The sequence below is a fragment of the Thrips palmi genome, unplaced genomic scaffold, assembly GCF_012932325.1.
Source record: "Thrips palmi isolate BJ-2018 unplaced genomic scaffold, TpBJ-2018v1 HiC_scaffold_10, whole genome shotgun sequence".
NCBI lineage: Eukaryota > Metazoa > Arthropoda > Insecta > Thysanoptera > Thripidae > Thrips > Thrips palmi.
The window spans coordinates 4,834,740-4,852,888 of record NW_023144621.1 but is presented as its reverse complement, the minus strand read 5'-3'; the positions used below and the strand labels follow the sequence as shown (position 1 = coordinate 4,852,888).

The 18,149-nt window shown below is 49.2% G+C and overlaps 4 protein-coding genes and 1 long non-coding RNA gene across 6 annotated transcripts in view; 3 read left to right on the top strand and 2 right to left on the bottom strand.

The window, feature by feature from the left end:
- LOC117654479 (E3 ubiquitin-protein ligase TRIM9) overlaps positions 1-18,149 on the bottom strand; it is a 72,216-nt gene that overhangs the window by 36,576 nt on the left and 17,491 nt on the right. The gene's annotated exons all lie outside the window — the stretch shown is intronic.
- On the top strand, positions 8,328-12,545 carry LOC117653190. The gene is made up of 5 exons (XM_034398690.1): positions 8,328-9,099; positions 9,266-9,373; positions 9,540-10,461; positions 10,544-10,832; positions 10,917-12,545. The coding sequence occupies exons 1-5, from the start codon at positions 8,987-8,989 to the stop codon at positions 12,302-12,304; spliced, it is 2,820 nt and encodes a 939-aa protein (XP_034254581.1). The 5' UTR covers positions 8,328-8,986; the 3' UTR covers positions 12,305-12,545.
- LOC117653208 lies at positions 12,683-13,570 on the top strand. Of its 2 annotated transcripts, XM_034398722.1 has the most exons (3): positions 12,683-13,039; positions 13,135-13,383; positions 13,455-13,570. In XM_034398722.1, the coding sequence occupies exons 1-3, from the start codon at positions 12,944-12,946 to the stop codon at positions 13,467-13,469; spliced, it is 360 nt and encodes a 119-aa protein (XP_034254613.1). In that variant the 5' UTR covers positions 12,683-12,943; the 3' UTR covers positions 13,470-13,570. The 2 variants fall into 2 exon arrangements, with proteins under 2 accessions (XP_034254613.1, XP_034254604.1); XM_034398713.1 differs by lacking the exon at positions 13,455-13,570 and having other exon boundaries at positions 13,135-13,448.
- On the bottom strand, positions 13,991-15,843 carry LOC117653198. Its single transcript, XM_034398702.1, has 6 exons — positions 15,444-15,843; positions 14,903-15,118; positions 14,729-14,835; positions 14,433-14,649; positions 14,246-14,346; positions 13,991-14,161 (listed from the first exon to the last, which is right to left on the bottom strand). The coding sequence occupies exons 1-6, from the start codon at positions 15,727-15,729 to the stop codon at positions 14,123-14,125; spliced, it is 966 nt and encodes a 321-aa protein (XP_034254593.1). The 5' UTR covers positions 15,730-15,843; the 3' UTR covers positions 13,991-14,122.
- LOC117653216 lies at positions 16,075-17,660 on the top strand. The gene is made up of 8 exons (XR_004588210.1): positions 16,075-16,226; positions 16,405-16,536; positions 16,629-16,723; positions 16,801-16,920; positions 17,003-17,080; positions 17,156-17,267; positions 17,345-17,447; positions 17,530-17,660. It is a non-coding gene; the product is annotated as an uncharacterized LOC117653216 (long non-coding RNA).

Below are 18,149 nucleotides of genomic sequence, written 5' to 3'. Positions count from 1 at the left end.
CTCTCTCTCTCTCTCTCTCTCTCTCTCTCTCTCTCTCTCTCTCTCTCTCTCTCTCTCTCTCTCTCTCTCTCTCTCTCTGGGCAAGTAAGAGGATCTCACGGCAATGAAAGCATCATAACCAAACAATAACAGCAACTAAAACAGTGGCCGCGGCTTCGCCATTGTACCGGACGCATAGATGCGCGAAGTTCATGTTCATAGTCGGCCGAGCGCGCTGATTAGCCTCGCGCAAGGTTTGTCAATTCTATAGCGCGCGCGCCTCCTAAGCTTGGCCACTGCCTCAAGGTGTGCGATTGTTTTCGCAGTGCATGAGCACGTCCGCGGGGCTCAGCTCAATCCGAACGCGCTACGCACGGTGTCGCATGGCGTGACACGCTATTGAGCGCTCACGGCAGCCTCAGCGTGAAGGCTGTACAGTCCGTGCCAGGAGCGCTGATCGAAACGCGGCCGTCTAGGCGTATCGGGGTCGTCGCTCTGTCTCTCTCGCACCCTACGGCACGCCCTACGAGTGCGAGAGAGACGGAGCGACGTGTGCTGCAGCCCCTGGTGTGCCGCCGCCACTGTCACGCTCGTCGACGCGTTCATTCGCTAAGTCATTCAGGGAGAGAGAGAGAGGGGAATGGAGAGAGACGCGACTCTGGGAAGAGTTAGACAGAGTCAGCAGCAGCGGCGCACAGTGGGCCAGAAGACCGGCGGAGGCGGTCGAAATCCCTGACGCGCTCTGAGCTCGTCGCTAAATAGGACGCGAACCGAACGTGTGACCCCACCAATGGATTGCTCTTCGAACGAGGAATCCATTGGCGGGGTCACACGTTCGGTTTGAGACCCGTTTAGCGACTCTGCAGCTCAAAACGCGTCTTGAGTTTTGACCACCTCCACCGGTCTTCTGGCCCATTGTGCGGTGGGCGGTCCACTGTCACACGTCCGCGGAGTGCGGCACGACACTGCAAGTGGTTTCGAGGCAATCTCTCTGGAGTGATGAGCCACGCAATTGGCGGTGGCAGGACGCGCCAACTTCCAGTGTAGTCGAGTTTCCAGTGCGTCCCTCCCCCTCCTTCCCCGCAGGAGGAATCTTTCGCCCGGCGCACATTCACGCGAGTAACTTTCCGAATTGCAGCAAATATCGCGTCGGCAGCACACTGCACGCTGGGGGAGCGGAAGGCTGACTCTGTCTCTCTCGCACTAAGGGCGTGCCGCGGGCCGTAGGGGTGCGAGAGAGACGGAGCGAAGGCCGCCCGCACCATCCTCCCCCGGTGCACGCCGCCGTCCGAGGGAGGGGAGGGGCGCACACGTTTCTATCTTAGATAAATGTCTAGGCTAGCTCTATCTAAGGTAAAGGTCCAGGAGGTCGGGACTCTGCCTCTAAATGATGCCTACGCTGTTAAAACTCCGTCCGCGCCGAAAATGAAAAACAAGTGGATGCCAGAGAGACGTGATGACGGCGCACTGCGAGAGAGAGAGAGAGAGAGAGAGAGAGAGAGAGAGAGAGAGAGAGAGAGAGAGAGAGGAGAGAGAGAGAGAGGAGAGAGAGAGAGAGAGAGAGAGAGAGAGGGAGAGAGAGGGAGAGAGAGAGAGAGAGAGACCGGAAGACGCCCGGAATACGAATCGAGGGCTGCAAGGGGTGAGGCCACAACACAGCCACAGCAAGGCGGTGAGGCGGCGTGGCCAAAGCGGCAAGCCAGCCAGCCAGCCAGCCAGCCAGCCAGCCAGCCATTGCGGAATGACATGAGGTCCGACAGCCCCAGGCCACGGCCAGGGCGGCCAGGGCGCTGCCGTGTGACGCTCAGACAAGCCGCCCCGACACATCCTTAGGACACCCCGCCCCGCCGACACGACCCTCCGACCGGAACGAGGGTGCATTCGGTGCACTAAGTCGGCCAGGGAGTGCTGCAATTTCCATTTCCGGTTTCAAGCGTCAGCATTTCGACACCAGTTTCAAGTTTTGCGGATCCATGCCGCACGTAGGTGCACCAGCAAATTTGTACTCAACCCTATTTGTTTCATTTTTATACCATGATAACCTTTCGCAAGGGAATTCCGTCAGGCTGCTCAGCGAAGCGAGTCCGCAATAACCACACACACCACACACTCACACACACACACACACACACACACACACACACACACACACGGGAATAAAATGAAGCGCACGGTATGAAAAATAAATAGTAAAGAGCTCGGCAGGCAGAGGCGAGTGCACAGGAGTGGAACGGGGTGCGCGCGGCGCCAGACGAGGATAGAGGGACAAAATAAAAGGTGGGGACAAATCAAAGAGCCTTATTAGATGAACAGACAGAGAGGGGGGGGGGAAGGGACGAATAAAGAGACAAAAAGGAGGGGGAGTGGGACAGCGAGGTGCACCTTCCAATTTTATTCCAGCCATTTCGGTTCGGACGACGCGGCGACCCCCGGGCGCAGACAGACTATATTCCCGTCGTGTTTTCCCCTAGCCACCCCTATGAACGCCATGGGGCGATAAATCACACACACACACACACACACACACACACACACACGCGCGCGCGCGCGCAGGACATGCACGCACATGCACCGGACAAGGGATGATCGGGGCGGGGCGCCTACAACCTAACACACGTTGCTGCACCACTGTGTTGTAATTGATGGTGGCGAAATCGAATTTCCCTTGGCCACGTGTGCGGTGCTGATGTTGTTGTTGTTGGGCGAGCTTTAAAATGCGGACCACGTGTTGATCGGCCTTTGTTGTCTATTATTCAGTGGATTCGCGTGGGGGTTAAAGTAAGCCGTTTGACGAGAACTTAGATTATGCAGATTTGGGAGGGGGAATCTAGATTTGGGGAGGGTCCAGGACTCTTTTCGGGAAAGGCCCCACACACGACCATGGCGACTTGACCGACGGCTCAGACTCGAGCCAGACTGAATTATTTGGCCAGTAGGCAGTCTGTCTCGGAGGACAAAGCCCCTGTCAAACATTTTTCCTGGACGGATGCCAAGACCAATACCACAGCCGCGACACTGCACTGCTAATTCCGAAGAGTCGAAGTGAAGCTGCCGTCTTTTTCCGGTGTAGTCAACGCTACGCACGAGTTCCTACCCCTTATTTTTTTGCAGTGCACATCAACCCCGCCACAAATTCGACTACACCGCAATGCACTTGGCTTTTATCTGGCTGTAGGGCCCGGGGCCAGGCAGTGCCGCGACAAAACGGTCAACCCGCCACGCCCCGCCAGCGGCGCCAGCCCTGCACGAGTTATGTTTTCTTTTTTTTTTTCCTCTCTCACTCGCCTTGATCCGCGCGCACGCCCATCATAACCCCCACGGGGTGGAACGGTAAGCCGAGAGGGTGCGAAGCCGCCTCCACACCCCATATCGCCCCGCCCCCGCCCCGCCCCGCCCCGCCGCGCCCCGCCCCCCCGCCCCGCCGCGCCCCGCCGCGCCCCGATATGCAGTCGAGACGCTGCTAAATTACGCCGCTCCGTCTTGCCTTTTCGATACTCCTCGCACGTGCCGTTATAACACAGGAAGTGCGCCACTTGGCGAGCAGCGCGGAGCAGCGCGACCCTCCCCTCGCTCTGTCTCTCTCGCACCCCAATCACGCCCCGGCCCGGCCTCGGCCAGCCCAAGGCCCAGCGGAGGCCGGCAACTTTTTGCAAACGGCCCGATAACGATGACCTCTTGCGTTCCACCTCACACCTCGAGCATTCCCCCTGCCGCCCCGGCCGGGAGTCGAACCTCCGACCCGCCGCGCCAGCGCGTTTTGCAATTTACACTGCCGAGTCTGTAGGCCGGTTCGCGGAGCGAGGGGGCGCTTGCCGGCTGGAGGGCGAGGGGCTGCCATCGCCGCGAGGGTTGGCAAAAACAGGAAAGTCGTTCAGGTTTCGAGAAGGCAACACGTGCTGGAGGTGAACGAGTCAACGAGTTTGCAGTGTGGTTCCAACTTTTGGACAGAAGTCACCCGAGACGCGCACTCGAGAATCGACATAATTTTCCACTCGCGTTTTTCTGCCAGCTTACGAGGAAATATCGAGCAGAGAGAAGATGGAAGGCCCAGCCCAGGGCGGGCGGCTCCAGACGAAAAGGACCAGCGAGCCAGACAGCCCAGCCACTCCGACAGGACCGCCGCATCTCCGTCAAACCCGACGGCAGTTGCGTCGGCCGGTCGGCCCGCCGGAGCGCGATTCACTTTGATGGAACTTTTAATTCTGTTTGCACACGGCAGTGGCGGTAGCGGTGACGGCCGAAATCGAATGCAAACTCTTGCACCGCCTTGTCTTGCCACCGCGACGCTTCCGTGATGCTTCCGCGACGCAGAACAAACACGGGCAAGGCGTGCAGGATCCATCTCTGCGTTCATATAGACATTCTTGTCAACACGGGCCGAAAAAAAAAAAATTGGGGATGTGGAAAAAAACAGCACACCGACTCAATCAAACAAACACCCTCAATCTGACATGAGGTACAACTAAAAACGTCTAACTTGCACAGCTCGTGTTGTTGAGTGCATGATTTTGGCTGTGTTCGTCGAATCAAAATAAGGTGGCTCCACCTCAGGCGACGCGAAACAGCGAACGCGTTCCAAACTAGAGTGTGGCGTCGCCACTCGTCAGTCACGTGTCACAGGGCCGTCACTCCGTCACGTGTGACGTGTCACTGACGTGTCACTGACGTGTCACGGACGTGTGACAGGCGCGTCACGGCAGCCCGCCAGGGAAATGGATTCTGCACTTCCGTCGGCTACTCCACGCTCGCTGGGGAGGGTTTCACATACCGTGCTGGCGACGACAGCGTCGAAGAGGAATTGACTCACCTGCAAGGAAAACACATACCAATGAGAAACGGGCAATTTCAGAAAACCAAACACAGTTCACGTCGCAGAACCCTTGAAATTTTTTTTTTGCAAGCAGTGATGCTGCTGCAACTTCTTTTGCTGATTTCAGTTACTCTAAAAGTTTCCAGATGATCGTTCCTCCAGGACTCGCTCCAACAACAGCGCCCTCTTCCCCTGCCAGTTCGAATTAACTAATTCCGGAGGGACGGTGCAGTGGCCGTGCAGTTACTGCACGCCACTGTAAGCCCAACGACCCAATTTGCGAGATATCAGCCTTAATGGGAGACGTTTCGACGCCAGGGCTGCCCAGGGGCTGCCCAGGGCCAGGAGGTTATTAATTAAAAGAGAGGGCGTCCCAGGCAGTACCTGCACTGTTCATCACGGACTGGAACGACTGCGGTGACGGCACCCCGGGCGGACACACCCATGGCATGAGCTCTATCCCTTTCTTTCTTTCCAGAACACTCTGCTATAATAACTCGATAAAAATATCAAATATCCAAACCTTTTGTGGATGTGTTTGGAGGTTTGTAGCGGTCGGCATGTGTTTGACTGCGGTGTGCGGTTTGTGGGCCCATCGTCGAAACCCCGTCCCAACTCACCTCTGCCCCGGTCCGGCCGTTCGGCCGTCCCGTCCGCGGCCAAAGTTATGCGCCGCTCGGCTTGTCGGATGCACAAGCAAATCGCACGCTCGCAAAAGATAAATCGCGTCGTTATAACTTGAGTCATAAAGCAGGCTGTAAGAAGGCGGGCAATTTTATCTGGAGCACGGCGCTCGAGTGTCTGGCGGTCCATTGTCGTCGGCAACGCCAAGTACGTCGCGGGCTACGACGGCGGTACAGGGAAGCTGGCGGTGTCAAAAGTCACCGACACAGTGGATTTGCCAGAAGACCGGGGGAGGCGGCCAAAGCTCGAGACGCGTTTTGAGCTCCAGACTCGCTCCAGCGACTCGCTAAACAGTACTGAAATCGAACGTGTGACCCCACCAATGGATTCCTAGTTCGGAAAGCAATCCATTGGTGCGGTCACACGTTCGTTTCGAGTCGCATTCAGCGACTCTGGAGCTCAAAACGCGTCCGGGATTTCGACCGCCTCCGCCGGTCTGTTGCGGCTTGGGCTTGGGACCCGTGCCGCTGAAACTAGCCTAGCGGTCGCTGCATTGTTGTGATTGCTGGTGGCAGTGTGCGCCCCACAAGGTGGCCGTGGACGTGGCCGCGCTGGGGGTTGTGCCAGCTGCGGCAGCTGCCTGTTATGAATGCCAAAGCAGACGCCGCCACGCCCAGTCCAGGCGAGAGGGACCTTTACTGGGGACTTGCCTTTCGGGGCCCCACTGGCCCCGCCGCTCGACTGCGTGTGAAACCACCAGTCTGGCCGAATATCCACAGAGCTAAAGGCGCGTACTGCCAGCGCGTTCAAAATTAGGTCACGTGACTTGACCTGACAGAACGACAACTTCTTGTGCGCTCCTGTGCACTCCGCGGCAGGAACGAACCGATTCCTCCCGTTCTCTTCATTTCCGGAAAGCGACGCGCTCGCCGACCGGAAGACCTCGCGCCGCGCGAGCAGTGACACTACTCCTTTTCCGTCGCACTCACGGTCAGATCTGGGTTGCCCCCCGCCCCTCTCCGTCCTCGTCTCTCCGCCTCTCTCCTTCGCTCTGCTTCCGGAAATCCTTGGGTGGCGAGAATATTGGCGCTGCGTGATCCGACTGTTCATGGCGCCCTTATGACCGCCTCGACTCATCTCATCCAAGCGCGGTCAGATTCATGGCGGCCGAGTCTCCAGACGCTTCATCCTTCTCCGGGAGGGGAGGGGAGGGGAGGAGGTGGGAGAGGGGGGCGGGAAACCGCTCACAAAGCGACCGCGAGCGGAAAAAGTGGGGGGGGGGAACCGTGGAATAATTTTCCGTCTAAATAACCACGGGGGCGCCGGGACGCAAAAGGGGGCGGGAAAGGGCGGCTAGGCGCGGTTTCCGAGAGAGAGAGAGAGAGAGAGAGAGAGAGAGAGAGAGAGAGAGAGAGAGAGAGAGAGAGAGAGAGAGAGAGAGAGAGGGGGGGGGCCTCTAGGCTCATTTTGGGGCCAAGAATGCTGCGGGCTTTCGGGCCACCCATAACGCTCGCGGCCGAGGCGGTGCACCTGGACATGGCGCTAAGCCCTCCCTCCGCTTTGAAAACCTCCTCGCCGCCGCCGGGGGAAGAGTAAGAAGGGCGACGGCAAAACGGAATCGACTTTTTGAAGCCGGGGGAATAACGAAGCCAAACAAACAAATAAGGGAAAAGGGCTAGCGGCGGCTCAAATGTGGGTAGACGTTTGTTATAGACCTCTCGCGGCTCAAACGCAGTGCCCCGCCGAGCGCGGCAAGGTGCAAGAAGAAGAAGAAGAGGAAGAAGAAGAAGAAGAAGAAGAGAAGAAGGGAAGAGACAGCGCAATAAAAAGGCTTCGAGGAGATCGTGTTTCGGCAAGCGACACGCAATACGTTCAAGGTGTGGGTGGTGGGCTTGTTGTTGTGGTTCGCCAATCGGGGGCGCGGGCCACGCCACTGTCTGCGTGAGCCGCTTCCGAACAAGAAGGGAAAGGGGACTCTCGATCTCCCGATCCGGTCACAGTGTCACAGTCAGTCCCGCCCCGCTGTAAAATCTCCTGCATTTGCCGCTGGGAGGAAAGCCGTGAAGTGGCGTGCGCCACGAAGGGCGGGCGCACTGCAAAAACGGTTCCTGGTTTTCCCAGGTAGCCTGCAGTGAAGACAAAGACTATTTCCAGGCAGTTCCTGGGAAAACCAGGAACCTTTTTTTTTGCAGTGGGTCAGCCTAGCCGGGCCGCCTCTGCCCGTCAACCTGGCTGAGATGTCGGCTAACAGCTGAGCCTTCTTTGCCTGAGCCGCGGCCGCCCAAACCCCTCTGAGTGGCCCAGTCAATATCCTAGTGACGGCATGCCCGGCGTCCAACGCGCTAGAGACGAGCTAGAGCCACTAGAGACGCGCTAGGGACGCACGGTGGAAAATTCGGTTAAGGCGCCGTCGCAGCGCGCTCGCGCCTTTGGCCCAGAATAGATCTCAGATTACGTGTGACAGCAAAGGGCTTTACGACTCACTCCTAGGTGTGTGTGTGTGTGTGTGTGTGTGTGTGTGTGTGTGTGTGTGTGTGCGCGCGCGTCTGTCTGTATTCTTGCGTGTGTGTGAGTGTGTGCGCTGCGCGCATGTACTACTCCTGTCTAGTGTGTGCTTGGCGCGCTGTGGACAGATGAACCCCTACTTCCAGTAGAGTACATATCAGCACCCGGGACAACACTTTCGCACACACTCGTTACTTGGCACGGAATGTACTCCCCACACCCCAAAAAACACACCCACACACACACCCCCACAAAACACCACACCCCACACACACACCCCAGAGCCACGGGCGCAAAAAAAACAGGGCATTTCGCACACACGTAACAAGTATGCCTGGGGCGTGACGGCCAGAGGCAAAAGTTGAGTTGGGGCCCACCCCTTTACCGCGAGTTTTCGGGCGCCCGGGCGGAAGGATCTGTAGTTAGACTGCAGTTTAAACTGTAGGACAAATCTGTAGTCCGGAAACTGCAGTCAAAAGTGACTGGTAACTGCAGATTAACTTTTTACGTATTTACAGATTAAATTGTAGTTTTGGAGAATAGTTTTAACTATAGAAATTGCAACGCAAAACTGCAGTTTCAACCGTTTACTTACACTTCAGTTGTATCTGTAAGATTGAAATGCACTAAATTACCACTTAAGCTGCAGTTTGCACTGTTCCGTACATTGCAGTCGCACGTGCACTGTTGAAGTAACGCCGAACTGCAGTTTCGGTTGTGTTCGTGTTCGTCGCGTTCGTGGGCACCCGCACAGATGAGTGCTTGTGCGTTCCGGTTCAGTGCGACCGGTAGCGCCTGCCAGGTAGGCCACCATTCTGTCCCGCCTCACACTGGTGTGGAGACGGTGGCCTATCCACTCCAAGCCAGGCGCCGTGGCCCAGGCCACAGCGACAGCGCTCTCTGGACGAGGCTGGCCGAGACTCCTGCTGGCCTCACGTGACTTCGCCGGTGTCAGCTTAGTCGAGTCCAGTGCAGCCCAGAGAGGACGACGGCTCCGGTCCACCCCTGCCGCACCACGCAGCTCGCTCAACAACATCTTAGCGATGCGAGGGACCTCAGCTTGGCACCATGTTGCCAAGGCGTGGGCGCAAACGGGGGCCCTACAGCTCTTGGGAGTTTGAGGAAGCGCGCGCACCAAAATCAACATTACATGCTGCCATCAATCCACCGCAACCTAAAAAGTGAGTACTCTCTGGGAAACGGGCGTCGGTTGCCGTCAGAGGTTATGATTTGTAACTGAAGCTGAAGCCTATTGAACCGAAATCTTAGAGCTGTCACTCGTTACAGTTGTGTCTCGAGGAGTGGTGAATTCCTTCTCCATAATCTAATGGTTGGGTTTGTTTACAGGCAAAGGAAATATGGGCCGAAAGTTAGGTTTGCAGGTGTTTCTGCTAACCCTGCAGCGCTCCAACATCTTTCCCCTGATTCAGAAGAGCCTCCCATTGAATTGCCATTGTGAGTACTCTCTGGGAAACTGGCGTCTGTTGCCGTCAAAGGTTATGATTTGTAACTGAACCTGAAGCCTATTGAACTGAAATCATAGAGCTGTCACTCGTTACAGTTGTGTCTCGAGGAGTGGTGAATTCCTTCTCCAAAATCTAATGGTTGGGTTTGTTTACAGGCTCCTACATCCCTCCCCTGATTCAGAAGAGCCTCCTACTGAATTGCCATTGGACCAGGCTCCCTCTGGTTTTGACTTGCCGTTGGACCAGCCTCTCATTGATGTTGATGTTCCGTTAGACCAGCATCCCATTGATTCACTGTTGGAGCAGCCCGGCATTGATCTTGATTTACCATTAGACCAGCCTCCCTTTGATTTAACGTTGGACCAGCATCAAGACCTTCAGTGGGAATTCATTCAAAATGAAGAAGCCGGTAATACTGATGAAACTTTCAACAGTTCAGTTGGAGAAGAGGAAGAAAATAGTTTTGACGAGCAGCTGGACAGTGTGCTTTCACCCGTTCCTTTATCTGACGACCAACCTCCGCAAGATCCAAGTGACAGTGAAGATGAGGAAAGTGAGATGGCTGTAGCTCCTGAGTTTACTTTAAGTGCTCCTGATAAGATTAAGGTTTTGCTTTTGCTAGCTACCAAGTTAAAACATAAGTTAACGTATGCAGCAGCAGAGTGCATCATGAGGCTGGCCGGTGTCTGGTCTAAAGACTTTTCATTTTCTGCATCCAAACATATATTGAAAGCTGCCATAAATATGTATTCAACATCTGTACGTGTTCATCATGTGTGTCCTGACTGTAAGATGTATGTTGGGGAAGCTATTGAAGACCTTCTTGAATGCAGAAATTGCTCGACTGAGATCAATGCCAAGGTAAACAAGAAGAATGGCAATGTATTTCTATACATATCTATAGCTGATCAAATCAAGTTTCTGCTGACCAATGGACTCTTTGACAAACTTATCAAGCCAGAGCATCGCCAGAAAATAAAGCAAGGAAATTATGAAGATATCTTTGATGGAAAAATATATAAGCTAAGAGTTGGTCCCAACAGTGTATCTCTTAATTTTTTTGTTGATGGTTTTCAGGTACATTTTATTGTCTTTTTCTTTCTTTATATTGTTAGTTTCCTCACTCAGTGCTTAATTGAACTTTTTCTGTTGTCTGCAGGTAAAATGCACAAGCAAAAGCTCTGCTGTGCCAGTCTTGTTGAATGTGAATGAATTACCTCTGCATCTCCGAAGGAAGCATGTCATGATGGCAAGTGTGTGGCTGGGGAAGAAAAAACCTAACATCAACGAATATCTGAAACCTTTTGTAAAAGAATGCATCGAGCTTCAGCAAACCGGAATTTCTTTCAAGATCAATGGGCAGGATAAGCACCTTAATGTGGTTCCACTAATGTGTATTAGTGACTCTGTGGCTCGACCAACTCTCAGAAATTCAACCCAGTTTAATGGTCAGTAACTATTTTCATCCGATGTTTTGAATGCTACTTTGTCTCTAAATGTGCGTAAGTGCTCATACCTCACTTCACTTTCAGGTGATTACGGCTGTGGTCTCTGTTACCATCCAGCTTTCGAAATGAGACGAGGGAGAGGACACTGCAAATCTTATTCCATCTTAGAAAGAGAATTTCCCCCTCGTACCCATGAGGAGACCATGGAGAAAGCCAGGATTGCGGATACATCAGGAAAGCGCCAGCAGGGCATTAAAGGAACCTCAATATTGTCAGAGATTCCTGGGTTTGATATAATTAATTGTGTTGATCTTGATTTGTTTCATGCTCTTGTCAATTGTGCAAAAAGATTTGCTAATCTTTGGTTCAGTAAGAAGTATTCAGGGAAACACTTTAATGTGCATGCAAGATTTGCTGAGATAGATGAACGTCTCCTTTCGATTACTCCTACTGATAATGTTTCTAGAGGCCCCAGATCTCTAAGTGAACGTGCTGATTATAGAGGTCATGAGTGGTTTTCATGGGTGGTATTTTATAGTATTCCAGTTCTTAAAAATATTGTTTCCAATCGTGTACTCAACCACTGGTCTCTATTAGTGCTTGGTATTGTCCTTTTAATGCAGAATTCTGTGTCTAAAGTTGATAAGGTGCATGCTGAAAGGTTTCTGCGACGGTTCAATGCTGAAATTGACAGTTTGTATGGTGCTGAGCATGTCACATTTAGCACCCATTTACTGACTCATTTGGCAAGAAGTGTGTATAACTTTGGCCAGCCCTGGACCCACTCAGCATTTCTCTTTGAAAACTTTATAGGTTTATTGAAGGCTGCTATCCATGGCAGCAATGGAATTGCCCATCAAATTGCTAAGTTCATCCAACTCAAAATTGCTTTGAAAACTATGGAAATTGATTTGGACTGGGCAATGTGTGATGCTGAGAGAGATTTCTTGAAGTCTCTTACGTGCTCGAGTAAAGTTCTAGCAGAACCTCGTATGTCTGTTGGGGACGTCAGTTTTCTTGGTGAGCCTAAGACTGTTGTGTTATCACATAACTTACAAGAAATCATTTTACAGGAAGGATTTCAACCTGCTTTTGGAACAGATGTTGTAATGTTTGATAGATGTAGCTTCAACAATGAAATATTTCAGTCTGTGAATTATTCTAAAGTTGAAAAACAAAATAATAGTGTTGTTCTTCTTTTAAGTGGAGAAGTGTTTGAAATTCATTCTTTTTTAGTAATTGATGGTGTGGCTCTAGCATTGGGCCATTATTTAGTGAGAAACAGAACTCAATTATGCAATACTGTTCTTCCACACATTGAGATATTTAATGACAAATTTGATGAAACTTTAAGATGTGTGCCTGTTTTAAATTTTGACATGAAGCTCCTCTCATTCTGCCTCTCCATTTCTCCAGAGCAATCTCTAAGGTTTGGTTGTATCAATGTGTTAGAAAAGGAAATGCTTCATTAGTTTTGATTTATTGTTTATGACAACGCATTTGGATTGAATTTGGCTGATGGTTTCCTTATTTACGCATGGCTTTTTGAATGGATCTTCATTCATTTTTTACCTTTGTGAAATGTTGAAATTATTGCTTGTTTGCCTTTTTAAATCCTGTTCTTGCGATACATCACCACCTTATTGACTTATGGAATTGTAAATATGTATTCATTACTTTTGCTCCATAAATAAAGTCCTGAAAGCAACTGCATTTTACCTTTAATTTTCTTTTTTCCTTATTTCCAATTATAGGCAAACTGTGGTAAAATTCAGCATCTTGCTGCATTTGCAAAGAATGGTAATCAAAATGAAATCATTTATTCAGTACGATAGGGAGTATTTTGAAAAATCTCACTTCATCAGAGATTTTTATATGGTCGCTTCATTCTCCCATCCTACCAATTTTCAGAGCACAAAATGCATGCTGACCCAAGGCCTTGAGAGGGAGGGGAAAGGGGAAAGTACCTGATTTCCCTTCCCCCACTTTCACTCCCCTTCCTTCCCCCTCTCCTCTCCACTCCACCTCTCTTTGTGATCCAGTGAGGGTCACTCTCTTGCTTCAAAAAATAGTCTCCCATTAGCAGTTGTAAAGTGAGGAGCAGTGCTACTATGGCTTCAGACAGCTCTTTGAATTCCTCCAATGATTCCACATGTGAAGGTCATCATGAGACCTGGGAGGATGTTACTGAAACTCAAGCAAAGAAGGTAGGCTTTGACATTGTATCTTGTCTTTGGTGACTCAATGTTTTGTTGTGACAAAAATACCTTACTGATGGTCATATCTGCTCTCTTGTCTAAAGATTCTTAAATTGGAAAAAGACTTAGAGGAGCTCAAATTGCAAAATGACCATTTAGAATGGCATTGCTGTGTGTATCAAGATACATTGGAAAAATTGGATGGTATGGAGGAACTCGAAAGAACGAAAGATGAGTATGAAAGTAGAGAAGGGCCAGTATGCACCCACTGTCGGACAGAGAAGCTCCTCAAGAAGATACACACTTTGGAAGGAAAGGCAAAGCAGTCCACTGCTGTGGAAATTCAAAACGAGGTAAGCATGCACCATGTGTATGCAGTGCAACTATGACATTATTTTAAGCAGTACTGTCTTGTTGTTTACAGAGTGGCACGATGTAGAACTCAACTTCACAAGATGTCCGGCTTCCTTTTCTTTAATTCAGCATTGTCTCGTATTTTCTATTTGTACTAGAATTTGTAAATAAATTGTTTAACTTGAACTTCGTTTCATTGATGGACATTTACAATCTTGCACACATCAAACATGCTACAAGCACTTATCAGTTGGTTAACTGAAAAACATTGAATTACTCAAATGCAAGGAGTATGTTCCCCTTTTTTTCGGAAGACGATTCTTGGATGTAACTGTACATTGCTGCTCCGCAGTTTTTAAATAAGGCAAGCATTTACATTCTGATGCTATTTTAGAAGCCTATTTAATTGTAATTTCATTCTTAACTTCGAGTATGCATTTAGAAACAAGTGGTGATGAAGGCCTGCAGAAGTGAGATAATTGAGATGTTTGTAAAAGAAACTTTAGTTCATTCAAGACTAGACTTCATAATTAAAATGTAATTGTTAACTTTCGAGTATGCATTTAGAAATCAGTGGTGATGAAGGTCTGAAGAAGTGAGATTGAGTTGTTTGTAAAAGAAACTTTATTTCATTCAAGACCAGACTTCATAACTTCCACTGCTTGACATATAGAAAAATAAAAATAAAAGATGGCTTCAGTCTTCACACTTCTCTCTTCTCCATGGAAGGACAGACAGTCACTCCATCTCTTCCTCATCATCAGTTACGTCCCGATACTGAAACAATGAAAGGTAATTAAAACCAAAAAAATATTTCCATACCATGCTTAAGAGAGAGAGAGATGATGTGCAGCCACTTGCCTCGATGTGGTGGATAGCATTGGGGCCCTCGCCCAAGAAACTGTTTACAGCAGCACCGAAGGCAGATTGGGACAGGTGAGGGAACCTTTTCAAAACGCATGCTGGAACAAAATCGAGCACAGTAAAAAAAACAAAACAATGATATCCCCTATTGTCAAAACAAAAAAAACACAAAAAACAAACAAACCATGAATGTCAGCCATCTTCTGGTACTTTTTTAACCCTGGTTTTACCACCACTTCATTGCCCTTTCTCCTAGCCTGGCCAGCATAGGTGGATTTAATAAGTTTGTCTCGCTTGAAGGCCTGGCGTAGAAGTGGCCTGATCATTCTCCCAGGAGACGGTGCATGCATTGCCATCATGTGGGCATCAGGCGAAACGTAAAGGCTCTTGCCCACAAGAACCTGTTGCCAAACAAAAACCAATAAAAATAGCACCAAATAAATTGACAAAAAGAAATTTGAGGAATAAGAGGTTAATTACCTTTGGCTGAATGTTGGTTGGTGTGGGTGAAGGAGAGGAGCTTCTGCTGCTCCTTGTGGATTCCTCAGAATTGTGACTCGTAAGTGAGCGGATTAGGCTCCTGAAGGCTGAAGGACAAAACAATTATTGGTAGACTGTACTTAAACTCAATCCTACTAAAAACTGAAAACTTACCATCAGAATTGATGTCAATTAGGGTGCTTGTGGAGTTTCCACTGCCACTGGTTCTCTCCTCAGTCCTGCCAGTGCTGTTACGACTGCCACTGGTTCTGTCCTCAGTCCTGCCAGTGCTGTTTCCACTGCCACTGGTTCTGTCATTGGCTGACTGCTTACTCAACTCGTCAGATTCCCTTAGCTGCTGGGCCTTGGATTCAAGAAAATCTTGGTCCGCTGAAACATGGAAAGGCCAAAATTAAAAACCATGCATCACAAAGTAAGCTCTGCAGAAGTGCATAACACAGCCCTAAAGCAAAAAAGCCTTTGGACAGAAAGTGGCCAAGTAACACAAGAAAAGCCTAACGGTTGCATCCATACAAAATGTCCTACAAGACAGACAGGTGACTTCAAACACTATGACTTTCATTGACTTGTCTGGCCACATGTTTAACTGGCTAAAGAATGGACATGATCTATCACACGCCAAAATAACTAAAAGCAACACTAGAATTCCAAGACAAGACGAACTGACAGACAGGCAGACAGGTGATTCACTTACAGCTAATGTCAATCACATAGCCCTCATGAACAGGCCAACCGTTGCGGGGTTTATTTCCCACCCGCCACTCGATTGCGTACGTCTCTGGATACTCTGGAGACGCGGAATCAAGCTCCACAATACAATCAAGTTCGATGTCATGGCTGTAGCTGCCAGCGTCGGCTCCATCGAGCCATTTGACCAAGGCTCGTCTGTTGTCAACCGAAGAATTTGAAGAGTTAGATCCTGAAGAGGTAGACCTCGACGACCTGCCGCCGGCGTTCACGGTCTTGATGAATCTAGTCATGATCTTCTCCTTCTCGCTGCTTGACGAGCGCAAGAACAATTTGACTTGACGAGCACACACTGGCACACACGAACTGACAGTCAGCTGATCCGGCAACACATTTATATTTTGGCTGTGATGTTGTTTTTCTTCCCATTTTTCTTATCAGGCTGTGCAACGGCCAACTTTAGCCTGATCCGGATGGTTGAAAAATTGCGTCGTAATATTAACTGCCATAAGGCAGAGCGATTAACTGTTATAAAAAAGTAGCACTTATAGTGAAATTTACTCAATTTTGTAATTGAAAGTGGAGCAGCTAGCAGATTTTTCACGCGTTCAGGTTGGCCATGGCACAGCAAAATAAAAAAAAACAAGTCACTGATCATTTCAAGATGGCGTCATGTGAGCGGTGAGCGGCGGTGGGCACTCCAAGTTGTTTTACGTTAGCTTCTTTTATCTCGGGCCTCTTTTGAAAGGGTTTGATTTGCCGTTTGAGAAATGCAGCTTTCATACTCGAGGTAATTATCTGTCAATTATGTTCATCTTTCGGAATAGGCATGGAGGTCCATGCTTCGACCCCTTACGCCGCCCCTCACCCCTTTCGTTTTCTTTTGATCTCTCTCTCAATCCCAAGCATTTCAAGTTTATTCTATTATTGTAAATGATTCTCCTACATGCTAAATGTATTGTTTTCAGGAGACGGGGACTTCGGAGTACTTCAAACAACGGTAAAGGCCCAGGCAACCTCCATGTGTGAAACCTAACCTGTTAACCTGTCAATCACTTGATCTGTGATGCATCTTCTCGCTGCCGGGAGGCGGATTATGCGTAAGTAACGTTAACCAATTGGGTTTGATTCTTCTCTTTAGCATTTGGTACCTAAAGAACTGCTCATTATGTTGTTTGTTTTTCCACTTCAGGTTACATTGAAGATGGAAGTGGTTTCAGCATTGCGCTTGAAAGTACACGAGTTCACACCATACTAAGTGCAGCCTGTGCAGTATGCAGAGACCAGGTGAGACTCTCTTACCACCCTAGTATTTGTTTCATGTTTAATCTTTCTTCCTTTCAATAATTTTGTTTCTTTTCTAGGCTCAAGAAAGTTTTTAACGATATTTATAACAACTGAAGACATTCAGCGCATCATTGCATTGGTACTGCTGGTTGTTGTAAATTTATGTGAGAATTGCTGCATACAACAGGGAGCAACAGGTCAGTAAGATGCCATTGGTCTTTTCCCGTTGGTATGGCTCATTAGCACCAGTCACCAATCCAATGCTCGTTTTCCTTGCAGATGGCTAATGAAGACGCTCGAAAGTACTACAGAGTTCACATTATGCGTCCTGCAGCCTGTGAGGTACACAGAAGCCTGGTGAGTCTCTTACCACCCTAGCATTTGTTACATGTTCAATCTTTCTTCCTTTTAATAATTTTGTTTCTTTTGTAGGCTCGAGAAATGTGTGTTATAGTTCACAAGGAGGACAATTGTTTCTGACAACCCAGGACATTTCGTGCGTAATCGTAGCAACATGTGTCCGGTGGAGTCTTTAATAGGCTTAGTGAGTCTTACCTAACAACTTTGAAGTACCTGTTGAAAGCTTCTGCTAGACTGTAACTTTGTTTGTTTCCTGTCCAGGCTGGAGTCTTTTTGTGGATTTACATGAAAATCACTGCACACAACAATATCTTGGGGCTAAGACTTCAGAGCAATGGTTCGTCACTTCACGAGGGACCAACGGGTGAGTTAGTTGCCACAAGTCTTTTCCCATTGGAATGGCGTATCAGTGCTCATCACTAATTCAGTGCTCATTTCCCTTGCAGATGGCTATGTAAGAATTGAGATGCAAGTTGAAGAAAACTGTGATTTTATATCTGGGCACTACTGTACTGGTTTGTGAGCTATGGTGCTCAATAAAGAACTGTATTAGTCACAGTACTGTTTTAGATTTATTTATAGAAACCTATGATTTGAAAAGTGAATCCTCAGTGCACTAGAATTGCGCAATCTCTGCACTCGCTAATACTCCTGAGCGTACAGATACCTTTGATTTGTTTTTGTATTAATTGTGTGTTTACACTACAGGCACATTTTACCTTAAACTGAAATTGAAAATTCAATAAAACTGTACTCTAACTGTAGTAGGAACAGAGTGGGGAACTAGGCGGGGAACTGCTGGGGAACTGCAGTTGTCAGAAACTATAGTCACCAAAAACTATAGTTGTCCGAAATAACTGGTACTTTTCCTACAGTTTAACTACAGTTTTCCTGGAACTTTAACTGCAGTGTAAGAATAGCTTATCAACAAACGAACTATTGAAATATCTAAGAAACAACTGAAGTCTGAGATGCAGAAAAACACATGTTTCTTGATGTAGTGCAAACTACAGATCCTTCCGCCCGGGGGCGCTGCCTGCCGGCGTATGGGACGTCAGACAACAAG